The 18,407-nt window shown below is 50.8% G+C and overlaps 1 protein-coding gene across 4 annotated transcripts in view; it reads right to left on the bottom strand.

Moving 5' to 3' along the window:
- Window positions 1-18,407, bottom strand: part of Nos1 (nitric oxide synthase 1) — a 163,826-nt gene that overhangs the window by 13,266 nt on the left and 132,153 nt on the right. For 3 of the 4 annotated variants that reach the window (XM_047561949.1, XM_047561947.1, XM_047561946.1), the window contains exons 15-22: window positions 17,954-18,058; window positions 17,343-17,401; window positions 16,330-16,431; window positions 14,409-14,525; window positions 10,165-10,339; window positions 7,158-7,296; window positions 6,743-6,821; window positions 1,120-1,313 (exon numbers count right to left, since the gene is read on the bottom strand). In XM_047561949.1, coding sequence (XP_047417905.1) covers window positions 1,120-1,313; window positions 6,743-6,821; window positions 7,158-7,296; window positions 10,165-10,339; window positions 14,409-14,525; window positions 16,330-16,431; window positions 17,343-17,401; window positions 17,954-18,058 — 970 coding nt within the window. The remainder of the gene's footprint in view (window positions 1-1,119; window positions 1,314-6,742; window positions 6,822-7,157; window positions 7,297-10,164; window positions 10,340-14,408; window positions 14,526-16,329; window positions 16,432-17,342; window positions 17,402-17,953; window positions 18,059-18,407) is intronic. The other variant, XM_047561950.1, reaches the window with a different exon arrangement.

The following is an 18,407-nucleotide window of genomic DNA, read 5'->3' as shown; positions in this document are numbered from 1 at the left end:
TACATCCTGAGAGCGAGCTAGGCGTCTCTTCTGGCTCCATCTGTCCTCTCCCGGAGACTACAATGACCAGCACGACTAACCCTTACCTAGCACTCTCCACGTGCCAAGCACGGTTCTCAGCCCTTTATGCCATCTAGTCATTTAATCCTCATAGCAATCCTACATGGTGAGTGCTATTATCATCTCCCCGCTGGGAAAAATGCAAGCACAGAGAGGTTCAGGGGTGTGTCCGAGGCCACACAGCTCCTAAGTGTGAAGTCAGGAAGTCTGGTGTCAGATCCTCTTCCAAGTCCCCCACTGCACAGTCGGGCCTCTAAATCCACACCTTCTGCATTCTGTGGATTCTACTGAGGATTGAAAATATTTGCTTGAAAAATTTTTTTTGTCTGTTCCGAATGTGGACAGACTGGTTCTTTCTTCTCATCATCCCTAAACCATATGGGACAATGACTATTCACAGAGGGTTTGCATCGTGTTGGATGTCACAAGTCGCCTGGAGGATCATTTAAGGTAGGCAGGGAGATGCACATGGGTTATGTGCAAATCTAGGCCATTTACACACGGGACCTGAGCATCCGTGGGTTTTGGTATCTGTGGGGGGGCGGACGATGATTCTTCTACCTCGAGGTACTTTTCAGCCCACCTGTTCTACTGGGATGAATCACGGGGACCCTTTTGTCTTTGGACAATCCCCCACAGCATGTCAAGGATGGTCCCTTAAACAGGTTGGAACACGGCCAACTTAGGTGGGTTCTACTCCTGACGGGCCATGAAGCTTCCTGTGGGACCTCTGGATCCCGAGGGGTCTCAGTGAGACGTCAGCTGTTCTCCAGTTGGGGCGCAACAGGTATTTTGGAGGAACAGTGGAGACTAGGAGGGTAGACGCCCCTCCTCCCAGTGACGAGCTGCCCAGGTCCTTCCATCATGGGCCTCTGCTCAGACAGCGGGTCAAGGGAGGGTCGACCGTGAGAAAGGGGGCGTCCGTCTCAGAAGCTGGGGGTGGCGGAGACCCGCTCTCCTGCCTGGATCCGCGGGTGGGAGGCGCGACGTGTCCCATGCCCACGCGCCCACCACCTCTGGGTCTTCCCCAGGCAGGGGAAGGGTCCCTGGGGGCGTTACCCAGAGCCGTGTTCCGCTCCTCCAGCAACTCCACTTTCACCATCTGGTTGGCAGGGGGTGCGTCCTCCAGGCGCTCGATGAGGGCGTTCACGAGGTCCTCGTGGTTGCCAGGGAAGACGCCCAGGTGGTCTCCGGGCTGATACTGGAGCTCCTGATTCCCATTGGTGTGGAGACGCACGAAGATGGTGGATCGGCTGCAGGGAAGGACAAGGGGGGAAATAGGGCAAGGGCCACCAGCTTCTGCCCTCTCTTTGCTTCTCTCGGTCCTTTTGGCCCCAACTCCACCCTCCCTCCATCTTTCTTGGGGCCCTGTGCCAACGAGTCCTGAACCCATCGTTCTACACCACAGCTTGTGTCAAGGTCTCCCAGGAGCCCCTGGCTGCCAGTCCAAGGGTGGCTTTCCTGGGTTCATCTGGATCAAGGAAGCAGCACTAGACATAGCTGCCCAAACTGGTTTTTTTTGTTGTTGTTGTTTTGTATTAGGGATTGAACCCAGGGGTACCCAACCACTGACCACATCCCCAGCCCTTTTTGTATTTTATTTAGAGACAGGGTCTCGCCGAGTTGCTTAGGGCCTTGCTCTAAGTTGCTGAGGCTGGCCTTGAACACACAATCCTCCTGCCTCAGCCTCCTGAGCCACTGGGATGACAGGCTCGCACCACCGTGCACCGGCCCCAGTCTGCTTTGACAGTTCCTTTGCATTTCTTCCAAACTCTGACCATTGGAGCAGCCCAGGCTCAACCCTCAGACATATTTGCCCTTCTGTCTTCCTGCCTTCGATTTAATTTTCTCCATTTCCCCTCCTCTGACCCAGAGCATCATTGACTTCCTTCTGAGGTCTGTGAGCTACCCCCTGGCAGGACAACACGAACTCTACGAGGTAAGGCATCTTTCTGTTTTGTCTAGGCTGATGACAGCATATAGCATATACTAGGTTCTCAAAAAGTTATCTGATGGATGAAGGAACCTCAGACTTCCCCGAACCAGTCAGTAGCTGGGTAGACCCTGTGTCCAGTGCCAGTCTCTCCTAGGAATTCCCAGCTCCACCCGCTCTTGCAACTGGAGTCCTCGGTTCCTCTTTCTTACAAATTCACCTAGATCGTAAAATTGCGAGGTGTAAGAAGAACACCTGGAGACCCACATTCACTCCTGCCCGGTCACGCCCTCTCACACTGACTTCTGCATCTGAACTTGAAGAAAGAATTCTCAGCACGTGATTGTTCTGGTCCTTTGAAAAGTTTCAGCGCAGGCGATACTGCGCTTCAGCTGGTCCCTGCGAAGGCTGGGCTGGAGACAGACGCCTTGGTACGTGGGATCCTTGTGCTCTGGGCCGTGCTGGCTTTCCAAGGCCAATTGCTTTCGGTGGATAGAGGCGCTTGGATATTCAGTGTGAGAGTTCCTGCTTTCTCCACGGGATGTAAATCACACTTGAATAGACCAACGGGGCTCACTATTTAGAGGCATTTTTGGCACAACCAAGAGCCCTTTTGTGCTACAAATAGCCATCCTTATTAAAAATAGTCGAGTTGGCACATTTTTGTGTGTGGTTATTGGGGGAATGGCCCAGTGTTTTCTTGAAGCAAGGCGCCCCTGACCTTAGTAAGTGATGGGGAGCTTGTGGTCATAATTGTGAATGGTACTTTAGGGCCTGGGGCTCCTCTCTCCTTTCCAAGCAGGTCTCGCCCTCTCTGGAGCAATGATCTTGTCAAATGATACGGACTTGCATGACTGATTCTCCCCCGAGCTCACCAGCCTGGTTCCCGGGGAGCAAAGACCTCATTACCTTGGGTTGCAGGCAGGAAACTAGCAAAAGCCAGCAGCCAGCAGGGGGCGCTGTAGGTCTCTCATTTGGGAGCCTACTGCGCTCACCCAGAGGGAGCCTTTGAAAGGCCGGCAAATCAATTCCCGCTTTCTTTCCAGACCATCACGATTTGCACAAAATCAGAATGCAGAGGACCTGAACTTGCTGAGCTGCCTCACGCTCCCGGCTACTTCCCCCAGGTCCTCTTGAATGTAGCAGAGGGTGGTCAGGCAGGAAGGGGTAGGAGGAAATGAAAGTAGCCAGCAGGCAGGTTAGAAGGTGGGCCAGGGCTCTGCCCAGCAGGGAGGAATTTTGAGCAAAGGGGCTTTGCAGTCTCCTCATTGAGATCCCAGAACTGAATGGCCACATGACCCAGAGTACCTGCATGGGCTGGGTGTTGCAGATACATGGGTGGCAATGGGTTGAGGTCAAAGAGGGTGGTCAGGGAGACTTCTTTATGATCTGACATTTGAATGGGAACTTGAAAATGAGAAGTGGGTGTGCAAAGATCAAGAGTGTTCCAGGAAGGGAGGGAGGGATGGACATGCAAAGGCCCTGAGGCAGAAAAAGGCACGAGCTGTTCGAGGAACGGAAAGACAGCTAGAGGGTTTGGAGAATGTCAGGGGCCAGATCCTGTGGGCCCTGTCACAGTTCATCATGGCAAAGAGTTTGGAGGGTTCCCTATGCTCAGCGGCAAGCCACTGCAGGCTGTGAAATCGGAGGGGTGACATGCTTTAATTCAGCTCAGGCTGCTGTTTGGAAAACAGATCTTTGAGAGAAAAGCCGAGAAACGGAGATGAGTTGGGCAGCTCTTTCAGTCAGACGAGAGGTGGTCACAGGTTTGCTCAAGGTGGCCGCCGTAGGCCTGGGACGTAACTGAACAAGGCCAAGTGCATCTGCTGAGAACAGCATGTCCAGTGTGAGGCGGAGAGAGGAGGCAGGGATGATGCTGGAGGTTCTGACCTGAGCTGAGGTCCTTGGCTGAGACCGGGAAGGCTGTGCCCAGGGGGAGACGAGAATTCCAACGAGGACCCTCCAACGCCACGTCTGCTACCCTCGCAGACACCCAGGGCCCAGGCCCATCCTCACCGCGGCTCTGGCTATCGCCACTTGGAGATCCAGGCCGGGGACTCCTCTGCTCTTCCTGACTTCTAGGACTTACCGTTCTCACCCACCCGCCTGCGCTCCATTACTCCTCGGCCTCCTGAGCTAATTGCTGTGCGTGGATTAGAACATTTCTTTCCAGGCAGGAAATATTGTGGTCACTTTTCCCTTTAGATTCGCAAAGATCACCCTGAAAAAGCTGTTTACTTCCTCCTGGGCACTTTGTTTGCAATTAAGGGTCTCTAGTGGAGGTGATTTGGGAAGTCTTAGTCACAGCCTCCTGGGCCAAAGAGCCCAACTTTGGCCTGGGGCAGGAGAACATGAGAGAATCATGCTTTGCCGCTCAATTATGCATTAGAAAGAAAAAAAAAAAAAACAAACCCGATGAAGCTGAAAATGGTATTAAGCCTGAAAATAGATAGGGCTACAGAGCATGCTTTCAAAGAGATAAATACTTAGGTATAATTTGGTCCTCTTCCTGCTAATTCACAACCGATTTTAATACTATGCTCTAGTTTTTAACCTTGTTTGGAATTTTCTCATCAGTCCCTTTTAGACCCTCAGCTGAGAGGTGCCCTTCCTGGAAGGGCAGGGGCTCATCTGGGGACTTTGGTTCAGTTTCGCATCAAAATATTTGCAGGTTTCCTTGCCGCTTATGCGCTGTGGTTTAGGGGTGCTTCTAGCCTGGTCTTCCATAGCGGGAGCAGATTCTCTGCCCCTCCTCCATGCTGTTCAGGTCACGCCTTTCCACAGAACAGGAATGGAAAGCGAGATACACAGGCCACGTGCAGAATCTCTCTCTTTATCAGAGCGCTGTATTTAACTAATTATTCAGAGATCGATGTCCCTGTCTACTTGAATGTTTAGGATCTAGGAGAGACCAACAGGTTGGCTCTAACAGGTGGATCGCTTTTATCCAAGGTTTTGAAGACCACACGGAAAGCATGCGTGCTCATCTGTAGGAGAGACGAAGCTGGGAGGGACAGAGGGTGGGAATGGGGACCTTAGACAGGAGATCGCTCTACGGATCTCATTTTTAACACTCACATGGTGCTGCAATGCCATTGAGGACATCAGTATTGTCTCTGGGCGCCTTGATTTTGGAGGCAGATAACCAGGTCAGCGTGACCTTGGAAAAGTCACTTCCATTACCTGTCATTTCCCCCATTTAAAACGTGGATGATCACCGGCTCTTTTTCCTGGCATGAATTACCTGAGATCCTGTGCGGAGGGCTCAGTATCATGCTCAGGACTCGGAAAGCTAGATAAACATTAGCAATCTCTCCAGCAACCATTGCAATGTTATAGATAAGGAGACACTGGCCCGGAGTCCCCGAGAGACTGGTCCAAGGCCACACAGCTAGTGCAGGGGAGAGCTGGGGTCAGAACCCAGGCTGCGCAGCCAGAGAGCCACTGTTTGCATTATGCTGTGCGAAGAATCAAGATTTCAAAAGCCCTTCCTGGGCTGTTAACTACAAAGTGAAATTCAACAGGGATCAACACAAAGACATTCATTAGTGCTAAAAAAAAAAAAAATTGTTTATACAAGTAGAGGGGTGGACAGCCCTGGTTTGATCATTTTGAGGAGAGAGATGTCAAGGAGCAGGGAGGACATCAGCTTAATGGGAGAGCAGGCTGTTAGGACAGCGCCTGTATTCTCGGGTAGCCTGAGCACATCCTGTTCAGATCAGCAGCCCCAACAATAGTCCCCGCGTGCTCGGTGGTGATCATACGGCTTCCGCTGTGCAGTGACCAGGTCTGCAAATGACATTTCCAGCAGTACAGAGTGTCTCCTTTTACTACAGCCCAAAGCTTGGGAAACCGGGTCTGAGGCAGGATGATTGAAGGTATCAGGACCCACAGGAGATTGGTTAGGGGCCTTGGTTATTTGCATGTCTCCTATTTGATTTTTTTTTTTTTTTTTTTGAGAGTGGTGGTACTGGGGATGGAACCCAGGGATCTTCACCACTGAGCTACATCCCTAGCTCTTTTAATTTTTTATTTTGAGACAGGGTCTCACTAAGTTGCTGAGGCTGGCCTCCAACTTGCGATCCTCCTGCCTCAGCCTCCTGAGTGGATAGGCTTACAGGCATATGCCATCACATCTGGCCGATCTCTCATGTGCAAGAAATGAATCTGTCCGGGGTGTCCCTGCAAAGACTAACTGGATTTCACACAAACTACCAGGAAGACATACTTGGGTTATATTAGATAATAAGATATTTAACTATATTACATACATTGGATATTTGGTGAGGTTAGATACTAAGATAATTTCTAACAATTAGGATGTCAAAACACGGAGTGCATTTTTGGGGACCAGATGAACTGTCATCCCAGAGACATTTAAGGCAGGGGTCAGCTAGCTATTTTGTAGCCCTCTAGAGAGAAATGATCCACACTGAGAAAATGCCGGACTCAGTGATTCCTGATGAAGCTGCTGGGGTCCGCGGAGCTTCCGGCAATTCCACAAGAGCATTGTGAAAAATCCCTCGACTCTGTTCTCTGTCCCCCTTTCCATCTCCTCTGTCCCTGCCTCCAGATCGGAACTTGATCCAGAGGCGAGAGGAAACCCAGACGTGACAGGCAGCAAGGGCCCCCATGGCACTTTGAGTGGTCGGGAGCTGGGCAGGCCCTGGGTGGAGCAGCAGAGGCCCTCCCGAGGTGCGCGTGGCCCTGGGGCCCAGGTGGGCAGTTCCAGTGCTTCCACGTTCCTACCTGGATTTAGGACTCTGGAGGTTCTGGCGACTCAGGAGCCGCGCGGCGGAGACTCGCTTCTTGTGGACGTTGGAAAGACCTGGGGGAAAGGAGCGTCTCCCTGAGAGGAGGCCACAGGCTCCAGGCCTCAGGGACCCTGGAGTCCCACCGCTATTGCCCTCTGGAGTCAAGTGAAGGGGTGAGAGAGGAGAGCTCGGCCGGGACTGGTCGGGGTTGAAGCAGGTTGAGAAGGGTGGTCAGGGGGACAGGTCACTCTCCCGGGGCACTGGGCGTGGGGCGAGTCCACTCTTAAAGGACTGCCCTTGAGCAACTCGCCCACCACCCCGCGAGCGCGCGGCCCCAGCACCCTTCCCGGTGGAGGTGCCCCTCCCCCTCCCCGCTGGCAGGTGGGGCCTCCCGGGGGCGGCGCCCGTACCCTGCGTGAGTTCTGGTGCTTCGGCCACGTAGGTGAGGCGGAACTTGTTCCTCTTCCAGCTGCGGTCGTTGCTGATGAGGGAGTTGTTGGCCTTCTCGATGTTGACGTCGTCCCCGACACAGAACACGTCGCAGGCCGCCTGCGGCACACAGAGACCTTCTGGTGGCCTCTTTTGGTCAAGAGAGGCTGCCCCCCAGTAGTCCCGAGTCATGGCATCTATTTTTCCATCCACTCAACCTCCTTTCCTTCTTTCCCTTTTCCCTTTCTCTCTACCTCCCTGTAGCCTTCCACCCATCAATGCAACCACCTACCCATCCACCTATTCACCATCCACCCATCCTTCCATATATCCATCCATCCATCCGTTTATTCATCCATCAATACATCCACCCACCCATCCACCTATTCACCATCCACCCATCCTTCCATATATCCATCCATCCATCCATCTGTTTATTCATCCATCAATACATCCACCCACCCATCCACCTATCCACCATCCATCCATCCATCTGTTCATCCATCAACCTATTAACCCATCATCCACCTATCTACTATCCATCCATCCTTCCATCTATCAATCTAACCACCCATCCTTCCATCTATTTATCCAACCATCCGTCCATTCATTCATCAATCTAGCTACCTACACTAATCTGCCTATCCACCATCCATACATTCTTCCATCTATCCATCCATCCATCTGTCCATTTGTCCATTCATCTATCAATCCACCCACCCACCCATCCACCTAGTCACCAACCATCCATCCATCTGTCCATTCATCAATCTATCTACCCGCCATTCACCTATCCACTATCCATCGATCCTTCCGTCTATCCATCCATCAATCCATTGACCCATCCATCTGTCCATCTGTCCGTCCGTCTGTCCATCCATTCATCCATCAATCCATCCACCCACGCATCCACATATCCACCCATCCATCCACCCACCCTATGTTTTTTAAGTGCCCGGAAGGTGCTGGACACATCACATTTTCCGTTGATTTTAGGACCTAATCTCTACTGAAGACATAGCTCTGGTGGCATTTATCTCTAAAACCAACATGGGGGGAGGCTGAGCATTAAAGAAGGAAGTAAATGCCATAGAATTTCCTACTCATCTTCCTCAAAAGATTTAAAAGTAAATAGATCGGATGCCTGCATTCTTGCATTACATTTTTCTTTTCTGTTTGCAGAAAAGTATTGAACACAGGGCCTGGTGCATGCTGGGTAAGTGCTCTGCCATTGATCTACATTTCCAGATCACACTTTTTTTTTTTTCTTTTTTGTTTTGGTCAAGCTATCTGTTCCCCAACATTAATGATCTAAGAATTACTGTTCAAAATTATTATTATTATTTTTGACACAGGGTCTCCCTGTGTTGCCCAGGCTGATCTAGAACTCCCAGGCTCAAGTGATCCTCCTGCCTCAGCCTCCTGAGTAGCTGGGACTATAGATGCATGCCACCACAGAATTCTTTTTTTAATAATAACATTTAAGCGGGTATAGCTCAGTGGGCACTTACCTAGCATGTGCAAGGTCTGGGTTCCATCCCCAGCATTGCCAAAAAGAAAATTAAAGTTTTCAAGGATAGCTTTTGATATTGCCTGGCTTTGTTGATTTTAAAGCAATTCAAATAGCCATCCATAGACAAACAGATAAATAAAATGTGGCATATCCACACAATAGAATATTATTCAGCCATGAAAAGGGACAAAGTCCTGATTCCTGCTATAGCATGGATGTACCTTGGAAACGTAATGCTAAGTGGTGGAAGAAGCCAGTCCCGAAAGGCCACCTATTATGTGGTTCCATTCATATGAAATGAACAGAACAGGGAAATTCATAGACACAGACATTAGATTAGTAGTGCTAGAACTAGGAGTGGGGGTGGGGAGAACAGGAGGTTGAGAGCTGAAGGTGATAGTGGCTTTTAACAGGTCCTGCTTCTTCCCACAGCGAGGAAACGGTTAGGCTAAGGGATTTCCCACAAAGATGCTACGATGAACACTTAGTAATTCCACAGTCCGAAGACGAGAACCACACAATCGCTGGATGCGATGGCACACGCCTGTAATCCCAGCCTCTCAGGAGGCTGAGGAAGGATGATCACAAGATCAAGGCCAGCCTGGGCAACTTAGCAAGACGCTGTCTCCACATAAAATAAAAAGGGCTGGGGGTGCGGCTCAGCGGTCAAGCACACGTCCCTGGTACTCATAACTTGGTGTGGAAAAAAAGCCAAGTTATCTCGACCCTTCTGTTCTGTGTGGCAACGCAGGAACGGGCTTACGGAAACAGCCTCCCTCCCAGAAGTCCTTGCTGCCCAGGGGCCTCGGTTTCCCCTTCTGTTCTCTGAGTATGTGCCAGTTCAATGACACAAGTTCCCGGGGCTGCGGAGGAGGACACGTTTCAGGGTGGTGTAAGGAGTGGGTAAAGGCAACAGGGTCCACACTCAGGGTCCACACTCAATGTCCCCCGCTCCCGGGATGGCCAATTACTTGTGCCCCACACGAAATGCTTCATTTCTCCTCCTGTGACTTCCCATCTGTCCAGCAGGATGTTCTACCTCGGTGAGAATGTTCTCCGCTCTCTGAGAGGGCAATGGTGGCCACTTTGGCTGCTGAGCACATACGAAGTGGACAGAGGGGCAGGAGGCCTTTGGTTCTACTTTAATCGTCCTGGTATGTTATACATACATAGACGCTGTCATTTTGTTTGTTTTTCTGCAGCGCTGGGATGGAACCACAGGGCCTCGTGCGTCCCGGGCAAGCCCTCTACTGCTGAGCGGCACCTCCATTTTTTATTTGTGGACCAAATCCTCTGCCCAAAATGTACAGTGTGGGATTCTGGGAGGGGAAAGGGTGTGAGTGGCGGCCACTCGGATTCACTTGAGGGGTTTCAAGCTCTCTCCGGGCTGGGCACAGCGGGGAGGTGCCCCGGGGTCTTTCTCTCTCTCCATGGTTGGCTGTGGTCTCTCCCTGGGTCTCTGAGGTCCAGCTTACCTTGAAGACCTTCTTGGCCCAGGTCCTGAACGCCTCCTCCTGCCCACAGAGCTCGTCCCCCTCCCTCATCTTCAGGATCCTCTCCCCTCCCAGTTCTTCCAGGAGGGTGTCCACCGCGTGTCCGAAGGCACAGAAGTGTGGGTAGGCCCGGGAGCCGAGGCCGAACACCGAGAACCTACCCAGGAGACAACGGAAGGTCCGTGCTGGGGTCCGCTGTTACGGGCTGAACCCTGTGCCCTTGGAATTCACGGTGGAGCCCTAAACCCTCCAGGGGGGCTGAATTTGGAGGTTGGGCCTGGTGGAGGTCATTCAAGCTAATGAGGTCAGAAGGGTAGGGCCCGAACCCAACAGGACCAGCGCCCTTATAACAAGAGGGGTGACACCAGCTTGTGTGTGCCCTTTCTATGTCTCTCTGTCTCTCTCTGCAGAGTGAGAAAGGAGAAGGCCATCGGCAGGCCAGGAGGAGAGGCCATACCGGAAGTCACGTCTGGGGCACTTTGATCTTGAACTTCTGGAACAATGAGAAAATCAATTTCTGTTGCTTCGGCACAGTCTGCTGTAATCCGTTACAGCAGCCCAAGCCCAAGGCACACCTAACCTGAATCTCGGGTGGGACTGTGTTTAGCTGATGGTGTTTAGGTGACCCCAAGCCATCTGCAGAAGGCCACCATGGAGCCTGAGAACCCCTGAGGTCTCTTCTCTCTCTTCTGTTTGGTCTCTGCTGGCTCTCACCAGCCTCAGGAGAAAGTTCCAAATGGTTCTAAGGAGGATGAGGCGGGGACAGCAATGACCTGGGACCCATGTCCCTTTCTCTGCTGGACTCATGGGGAACCAGAGTCTATCGTAGTGGAAGGCCTGAATTCTGCCAGAGGCACACTTAGATTAGACAGCTAATGAAGACTCCCACACAATGGTTCTCAGGGACCTGTAGCTACTAAAGTGACCAGGAGGACTTGTCATTAGCACATCAGAAACTGGTGTGTAATTAGCATTTTCTAAAAGGGGAGGAAAGAGTTATAACCATGCTGGCTCCATTAGTTTCTCTTTCTCTCTGTAGAGATACCACCAGTGAATGCCGGCGTTTGAGCCCGTGGGCGTCCAGTTGATGTGCTTTCCCTCCATGTTGAGGTGAGGACACGGGCTGAGCGTGGGGAGTGGAGGATGGTGTCCCGGAGGGCCCTTCTTGTGAGCTTCTAGTCTTATCCACACTCTGTACCACATTTCTGGGGGTTGGACCTTCTGTTCTGGACCTCACAGGAAGTGGAGCAATAGGTCCACAGAGGGGACGAGAACCCTTCATCCTGCCGAAGACTGTCACCTCACAGGTCAAGAATGGTGCCATTTAACCTGCCACTGGGGGTCTTGCCCTGTCCCTGAATCTCCTTTTGAGAATCTTGGGGACCAGACGTGACAGATGCAGGGGGAGGAGAAGGGAAAGGGAGGGAAGTTGGGAAGGGAGGGACTCCCCATCATGGACGATGAACTTGAGAGGGGTTCAGGCATCTCACAGAGGGAGATTGACACTCCTCTCAAACACTTACACTGTCCCATGTCACCTTCTTCTTCTTTCCTGCACTTTTCTGAATCAAGTCCACTCTTGATCAGGCAGCATCTTCTCCCCTCACTCCGTAACCCACAGCCTTGTTGGATCTGGTACCTCACCTTTTCCTCACAGGGTGGCAACCTGACAGGTGACCAGACTGGACTGGCAGGAGGGGCATCAGGAAAGGACATTCCTGACCCAAGCCTTCGCCTTAGCTTTGACTCAGTGCAGATCTGGAAACTGCTAGCACTGAGCATGCCCTGTGGTTACTTGTATCCGTTATTGGTACTTGTGATATCCGCCATATTTGACTCCCTCTGGTACCATTCAACACTTTTCATGTTCTTTAACTTGTTTTTTACTTTTACTCTCTAGCTCATCAAACTCCACGCTATGGACAGACTATTGGTGTCTTCTCAAAATTCATGTTGAAATCTAATCTCCAACATGATGGAATAAGGAGGTGGGGCCTTTGGAGATAATTAAGTCATCAAGGCAGAGCCCTAGAGCATGAGATCAGTGTCCTTATAAGGGGCTGGAGAGAACAGACTTCTTCCCTTCTACTAAGTCAGGATGCAGGGAGAAGACACCCATCTATCCACTAGAGAGCGAGGCCTCAGCACATACTGAATTTGCCAGGGCTTTGATCTTGGACTTCCTGACCTCCAGAACTGTGAGCAATAAATTATTGTTGCTTGTGAGCCACCCAGTTCATGGTATTTTGTTACAGCATCTTGTATTGACTAAGACATTCAACTTTTGTGTTTGCCAACAAAGGGTTCAGAGGGTCAATTTGTTAATTTGCTTCTTGGGGGACCCAGAGACCTACTCCGTGGTCACTGATAGACTCACATTTCTCCCACAATTTTTATTTATGATTTCAAAACTTTCCTTTTAAGTCTCCCATAGCAGTTAACTAATACTTACATGTTGGGTCAAATGGCAAATATTTGGGGGACTATAAAATTGAAGCTACTCCTTGGGTATTTATATAACAAGAGAAACAAAACCCTCCAGTACATTTTTTAATTGATGAAATTAAAAACATAATGATAGTCGAGTATAATTTTTTTTCAGGTCTACTAATGAGAAGAATGGGATTTTATTTTTTGGGGGGGCATAATGTTTTGTTTAACTAAAGCTCAAAGATGTTTTCTATCATTAATTACAATTGCTCATCTATAAGAAAACATTTTTAGCTTATGGGTTATACAAAACAAGCAGTGGCCATTCTGGACTTGGCCTGCGGGCATCTGTCTGCCAACTTCTGCTGTGATAGATTTAATAAGAAAAAAAAAAAAAAATAGGTCTGACTGTCAAACTCCAGAACTGAAGTTTCAGTGTTGAGCTAAAAAAATGTACCGATGTCAAAACCCACAAAATGTGCCACTCTTTAGAGTGAACTCCAAACTATAGGCCTTGGCTGATAATGACTGTAGATTCACTGACTCTAATAATAAATGGACCATGTTGTCTCAGGATGTTGGGAGGCCGCATGTGTGCAGGGTAGGGGGATGGGGGGCCTGTGGGATATGATTCAGTTTTCTTTTTTGTACTTTCTGTACAAGTTTGTTGCCAACCTAAAATTGCTTTTAAAAATAAAGACTTGCTGGGCACGGTGGCACATGCCTATCATCCCAGCAACTCGGGAGGCTGAGGCAGGAGGATCTCCAGTTCAAAGCCAGCCTCAGCAAAAGCGAGGCACTAAGCAACTCAGTGAGACCCTGTCTCTAAATAAAATACATAATAGGGCTGGGGTGGGGCTCGGTGGTCGAGTGCCCCCGAGTTCAATCCCCAGTACAAAAAAAAAAAGCCTATTTAAAAATGTGCTGGTGGACACGATCCTTCAATATCTAGGAACTCTGTCTACTGAGCATTGCTCTGAGCAGTTGCTAAGAAATGTCAGTTAGTTAGCGAGGGTTAAAGAAGTCTGTGGGTAAACCTGAATGTTCTGCCTACAGGTTCATTTATATCGGCCTTGTCTTGACCAATATCCACGAGACCGAGGGTCTGACATCCCAGTTTCGTGTCCTTGCAAGTCCACATTCAACTGAATGTACAACGGTTAAAACAAACAAAACATTTGTCCATGTGCCACCTAAAATTATCTCATGGCAAGTGAGTCTGCTTTGGAAAACTTGGGGTTACGCCGGTATTTTAAAAATTTGCAGATTAGAGTCAACTGGAGAATTTAAAGGAAAAAGGTCAGGTGTGAGCCTGATTTTACACCAGTTACATCAGGATCTCTGCAAGTAGGGCTTGGCTTATTGGGTTGGCACATGGCAGGGACCCTTGGGTGAATTTTATGTGTATGCAGGGTTCGAGTCCCTGGGTCATGGCAGGGTAACTCCAGAAACTTCTACCAAGTCTAAAATGTGTTCCCTGGGCAGGGTGGCTCGGTGGCCAATATTCAGGAACTAATATGCTTCAGCACACATGCTGGGGTGAACTGTGGGTGATGGGCTCTGAGAGAGGGTGAAGGGTAAGAGAGGCCACAGGAAGGGTCAAGTGCGCACACGGGAAGATCAGGCAATTTGCTGTAATGGAGGGTTCCTGACGGCCAGGGTGCAGCTGCTTTTATAAGGGATAGAAGGGCAAGGAAGCGGAAGAGGTCCCCTTGGAATGAAGAAGAACCCATCTTGCAACCAGGTCCAGTTCCCCGAGAGCCTCAGCATCCCCTGGCCCCAGGACCCTTGCTCACCTCACGTTGGCCAGGGGTCCAGCGCTCTCAAAGTTGTCTCTGAGGTCAGACCCGTCGCCCGATGACTTGCGTGAGTCGGAGTAGGAGGAGACGCTGTTGAATCGGACTTTGTAGCTCCTGCCAAGGCCAACGAGAGTCTGTGAGGTTCGGCTGGTAGCCCCCTTCTGAAGCCAACACCCTCTGTGGATCTCCAAGTCACTGGTCCTGGTTCTAGTACCTTCTCTGATGGGTTGAGTCAATTCATACCACTCCTCTGGCCTCTTTAAGGATGTGTATGTGACCCTCCCTGTAACTTGAAAGGTTTCTGTCCAGTTAAAATGGCTCAATGAATAAGAAGTCGGGAACAGAATGGACCCTCCTCTCACCACGAGTCTATATTTTCTTGCTCTCCAAATTTTCACACACACAAAAATCGTTCCAGGGTTTCTGGTTCATGAGGTCTGGGGCGGGACCTGAAAGCCAGCATTTCTAACAAGCCCCCAAGAAATGCCAATTTGCTAGTGCCAGGGTCTCACTTGACCCACCCTCTCCAGTACGGCAGCCACCGCTTAAGCATGGCTATCTAAAGTTAGATGAGAATGAGATACAACTAAAAATTCAGGAGTCCAGTAGCCACGTGTGGACGGTGACCGGTATATGGTCAGTACAGACGCAGGATATCTATATCGCTGTAGAAAGTCCTGGAAGCTGGGCATGGTGGGGCATACCTGTCACCCCAGAGACTAGGGAGGCTGAGACAAGAGGACTGAGGTCAGCCTCAGCAACTTAGCAAGATGTGCAGCAACTCAGTGAGACCTTGTCTCAAAATAAAAAAATAAAAAGGGCTGGGAATGTGGCTTAGTGGTAGAGTGTCCCTGGGTTCAATCCCTAGTACCAGGGGTGGGGAAGGTTCTACTGGACAGGGCTGGGCTATTCTAGCTGACACTTCCCTTTCACAGAGTGATGGATCTTAGACTTTTCCTGGATCTATCATAGGTCCCATTTCAAGCAAACACACAAAAAAATGTTTAGCACTGATACCCAGCATGAAAAGACATGGCTTTTTCTTTTTCTTTTTTTAATTAAATTAGTTTCAAGGGGAAGGAAGATGCCCTGGGACCCAAACTCAGCACGAGAGGCCCAGGAATCTTGAGATTCAAAAAAACAAAAACAAAAAACCTACCCGCTTTCCTCCCAAAGGGGGAAGTTTTATTTGCACACAAGGTATTAAAAACAAACCCACACCCCAGCCCCAACCCCAACCCCAATACCTGACAAATAAACAAACAAAAGCAACCCCAAACTCTCCAATCAAGACGAGAACCCAAGGCACAAATCTGAATGCAAAAAGGAAAAAAAAAAAAGACAGAAAAAGAAATTGTGCATTCTGGCAGCAGGGTTTCTAAACTGGATGTTCTTCAAAGTTTTCGCTCCGGCATCAGGAAAGTTCTAAATATATGTAAGTGTATTTTCTGCCCCAAAATAGTCTCACATTGAGTCACTTCTCCAAATAAGTCATGCAACATATCAGGGGGTGTGTGTGGGGTTCGTGGGGAGGCATGGCTAGTGGTTGTGGGGTAAGAATAGCAGCACGTGTACTCGGATGAGGCTGGAGGTTTCTCCAAATGCATTCCTCGTCGTTACCACCCCGGGATCCTTGGCAACAGCCCCTACAGGCGGGCAGGGCAGGATCACCTCTCCCCATTTGGCAGCCGAGGAAGACCAAGGCCCACGGAAGTCACGTGGTTTGCTCCAGGTGGCCGAATGAATGAATGGTGCCGCCTGGGTTAGAATCCAGGTCACTTTGAGACCCGGGGGTGGCCAGGGATGCTGGGGCGTGGGGCATGCATACGTACGGGTGTGCGCGCACACGTACCTTACACACACGCACATGCACGCACGCACTTGCACACGCATGCACGCGTGCACGGACACGCTCTACCTGTGCTGGCTGTCACGGGCTGCAGCCAGACCGTGGACTTCAGTGTCACCGTGGGGGAGGGAAGGCCCTTTACGGGGAAAGAAACGCAAGGGTTCCGGGTACCTAGAGGGGAGAATGGATGGAGCCCTATCTCGGGGGCCCTGCCGGGGGGCCACCCAGGATGGCCGGGAAAGAGACGGGGGTGGAGAGCCAGGACCAAGATGCTGGAGCTGGGCGGGGACAAGAGCAGTCCACAAGGGACGTGGTGATGGGTCTGGCAGCATGTGCTCTGCGCGGAGAAATCCAAGAGTGATTTTCTGCATACCGGTCTCTCGACACCAGCCAGCTATGACGTGCGATGCTCAGCTTAAGCCAGAGGGATCTGCTCCAAGCTGGGGGAACTTTGAGTTGGTCCCCTGGAGCCCAGTACGCAGGCGCCCTCATGGGGGATGCCGCGGCTTTTTTTGGAGGTGATCTTGAAGACAGGCGGGCTACCTTGTGAGACGCCTTTAGAACCCAGTCCCAGGCTAGAAGCGATTCTTGCTGCACATCGGTGGACCCCGGGTGTCCCTGCCTTGCAAGGTTATCTTGCCAAGCTTTTGAACTTAACTTCTGCATTGGCTGCAGGGCCACCTTGAGCATCAGGCAGAAAAGCCCCAGAGGTCACCTTCACTGATTTTGAGTGGGGGTTTCCAAAGCCGGGGGAGAATAAGAACTGATGTTTACACAGCGCCCTTAACTTTCCCCAGGACTCTCTCTCCTAGTTTTTGATTTGATTCTTACTAATCAGAAAATTAAGGTAGGTATTATCATCTCTAAAGAGAAGCTGAGTCACAGAGCTTAGAAATGACTTAGTTGCGGAGACCAAGATATTAGCCCCAGTGGATTCCAGACACCTGCCAGCTAAAAATCAACCTTTAATGGACGGTGGGTCACAACCACCATCCAGAACTCAAATGTCCCCAGGTGCCAACAAATAATTTTCAGTGACCCCAGGGGGGGTATCGTTGACATTGGAGGGGCCGGTCACTTACTTCCTCTCCTCCTGCATAGAGTTGGGGTGCCTCATTTCCATTAGCGCACAGCCGAATTTCTGGAGGTCAGAACAGATGAAGGAAATGTGAAGTATGAACGTATTAACTAATCTGCCACGGGGTCGGGCCCGGGGCCCGGGGTCCTAGTCTGTCAAAGAGGAGCCTGATGCTTCGTGGTCAGGTGTCAAGGATGGTCAGGGGCTCAGGTGGACAGCCATGCCGAGCAGCAGGTGTAATGGAAGGTCAGCTGTTTAAGGGACTACAGGTGTGGAAGCTCTGACCCCAGCTCACCATACTTCTTTGTGACCTTCTCTTTATACAAATATTGTCCCCACGTCTTTAACAGGGGACACCAAGCTCATGATGGGAACACCCATTCCAAACAAGTAGCTCACTCAGGTGACACTTTCACTGTATACAGTGGATACCCATGGACTGAGAATCGGGAACAGTCCAGTCTTTGCATGACCTGGATCAAACTGAGGTCGCTGGCTCTGCGGCTCTGGGAGGGTTTATTTCTGAATGGCAGGTATAGCGGGAGGGTCCCGGCCACGGCCCTCCTGCTTCCTGCTGGTGGTACCCCATCCTAGAACAGGGGGAGCGCCTCTCACCTCCCCATTCTCAGGGGGGTCTCCATTGCCGAAGGTGCTGGTGACCACCAGGACCAGAGTCTCGTGCTCTAGGTGCACAATGTCATATTCTTCCATGGACATCACCTGGCGGGCGTGGGGAGGGGAAGGGAGACGGCGATGAGGAGGGAAAAGTGGGGGGAGAGAACCAGAAGCCACGGGAAGAGGAGAGAGAGAGGGGAAAAGGTGAGTCATTTTGAGTCAACTCCTTTGGAAGGGAACCAGATGTCCTGGGGTGTCAGTATTTCAGCGGGCTCAAGTGGACAGGACTAAAAGCCTTTCAGTAGCACGGGGTCTTCCTATGGTCACTGTGGCCTGAAGTCTGGGGCCAGGATCCAAGGACTGGCTGCCAGGACAGACAGATCTTGGAGGAAGTCCTCGGGCTTCTTACAGCCGACTCACCCTGGATTCTTCCTGACCCCGATCTAAGTGGGTC

Source organism: Sciurus carolinensis, chromosome 8 (assembly GCF_902686445.1).
Source record: "Sciurus carolinensis chromosome 8, mSciCar1.2, whole genome shotgun sequence".
Lineage (NCBI taxonomy): Eukaryota > Metazoa > Chordata > Mammalia > Rodentia > Sciuridae > Sciurus > Sciurus carolinensis.
The sequence above is the reverse complement of the archived record's forward strand: the minus strand, read 5'-3'. Positions and strand labels throughout refer to the sequence as shown.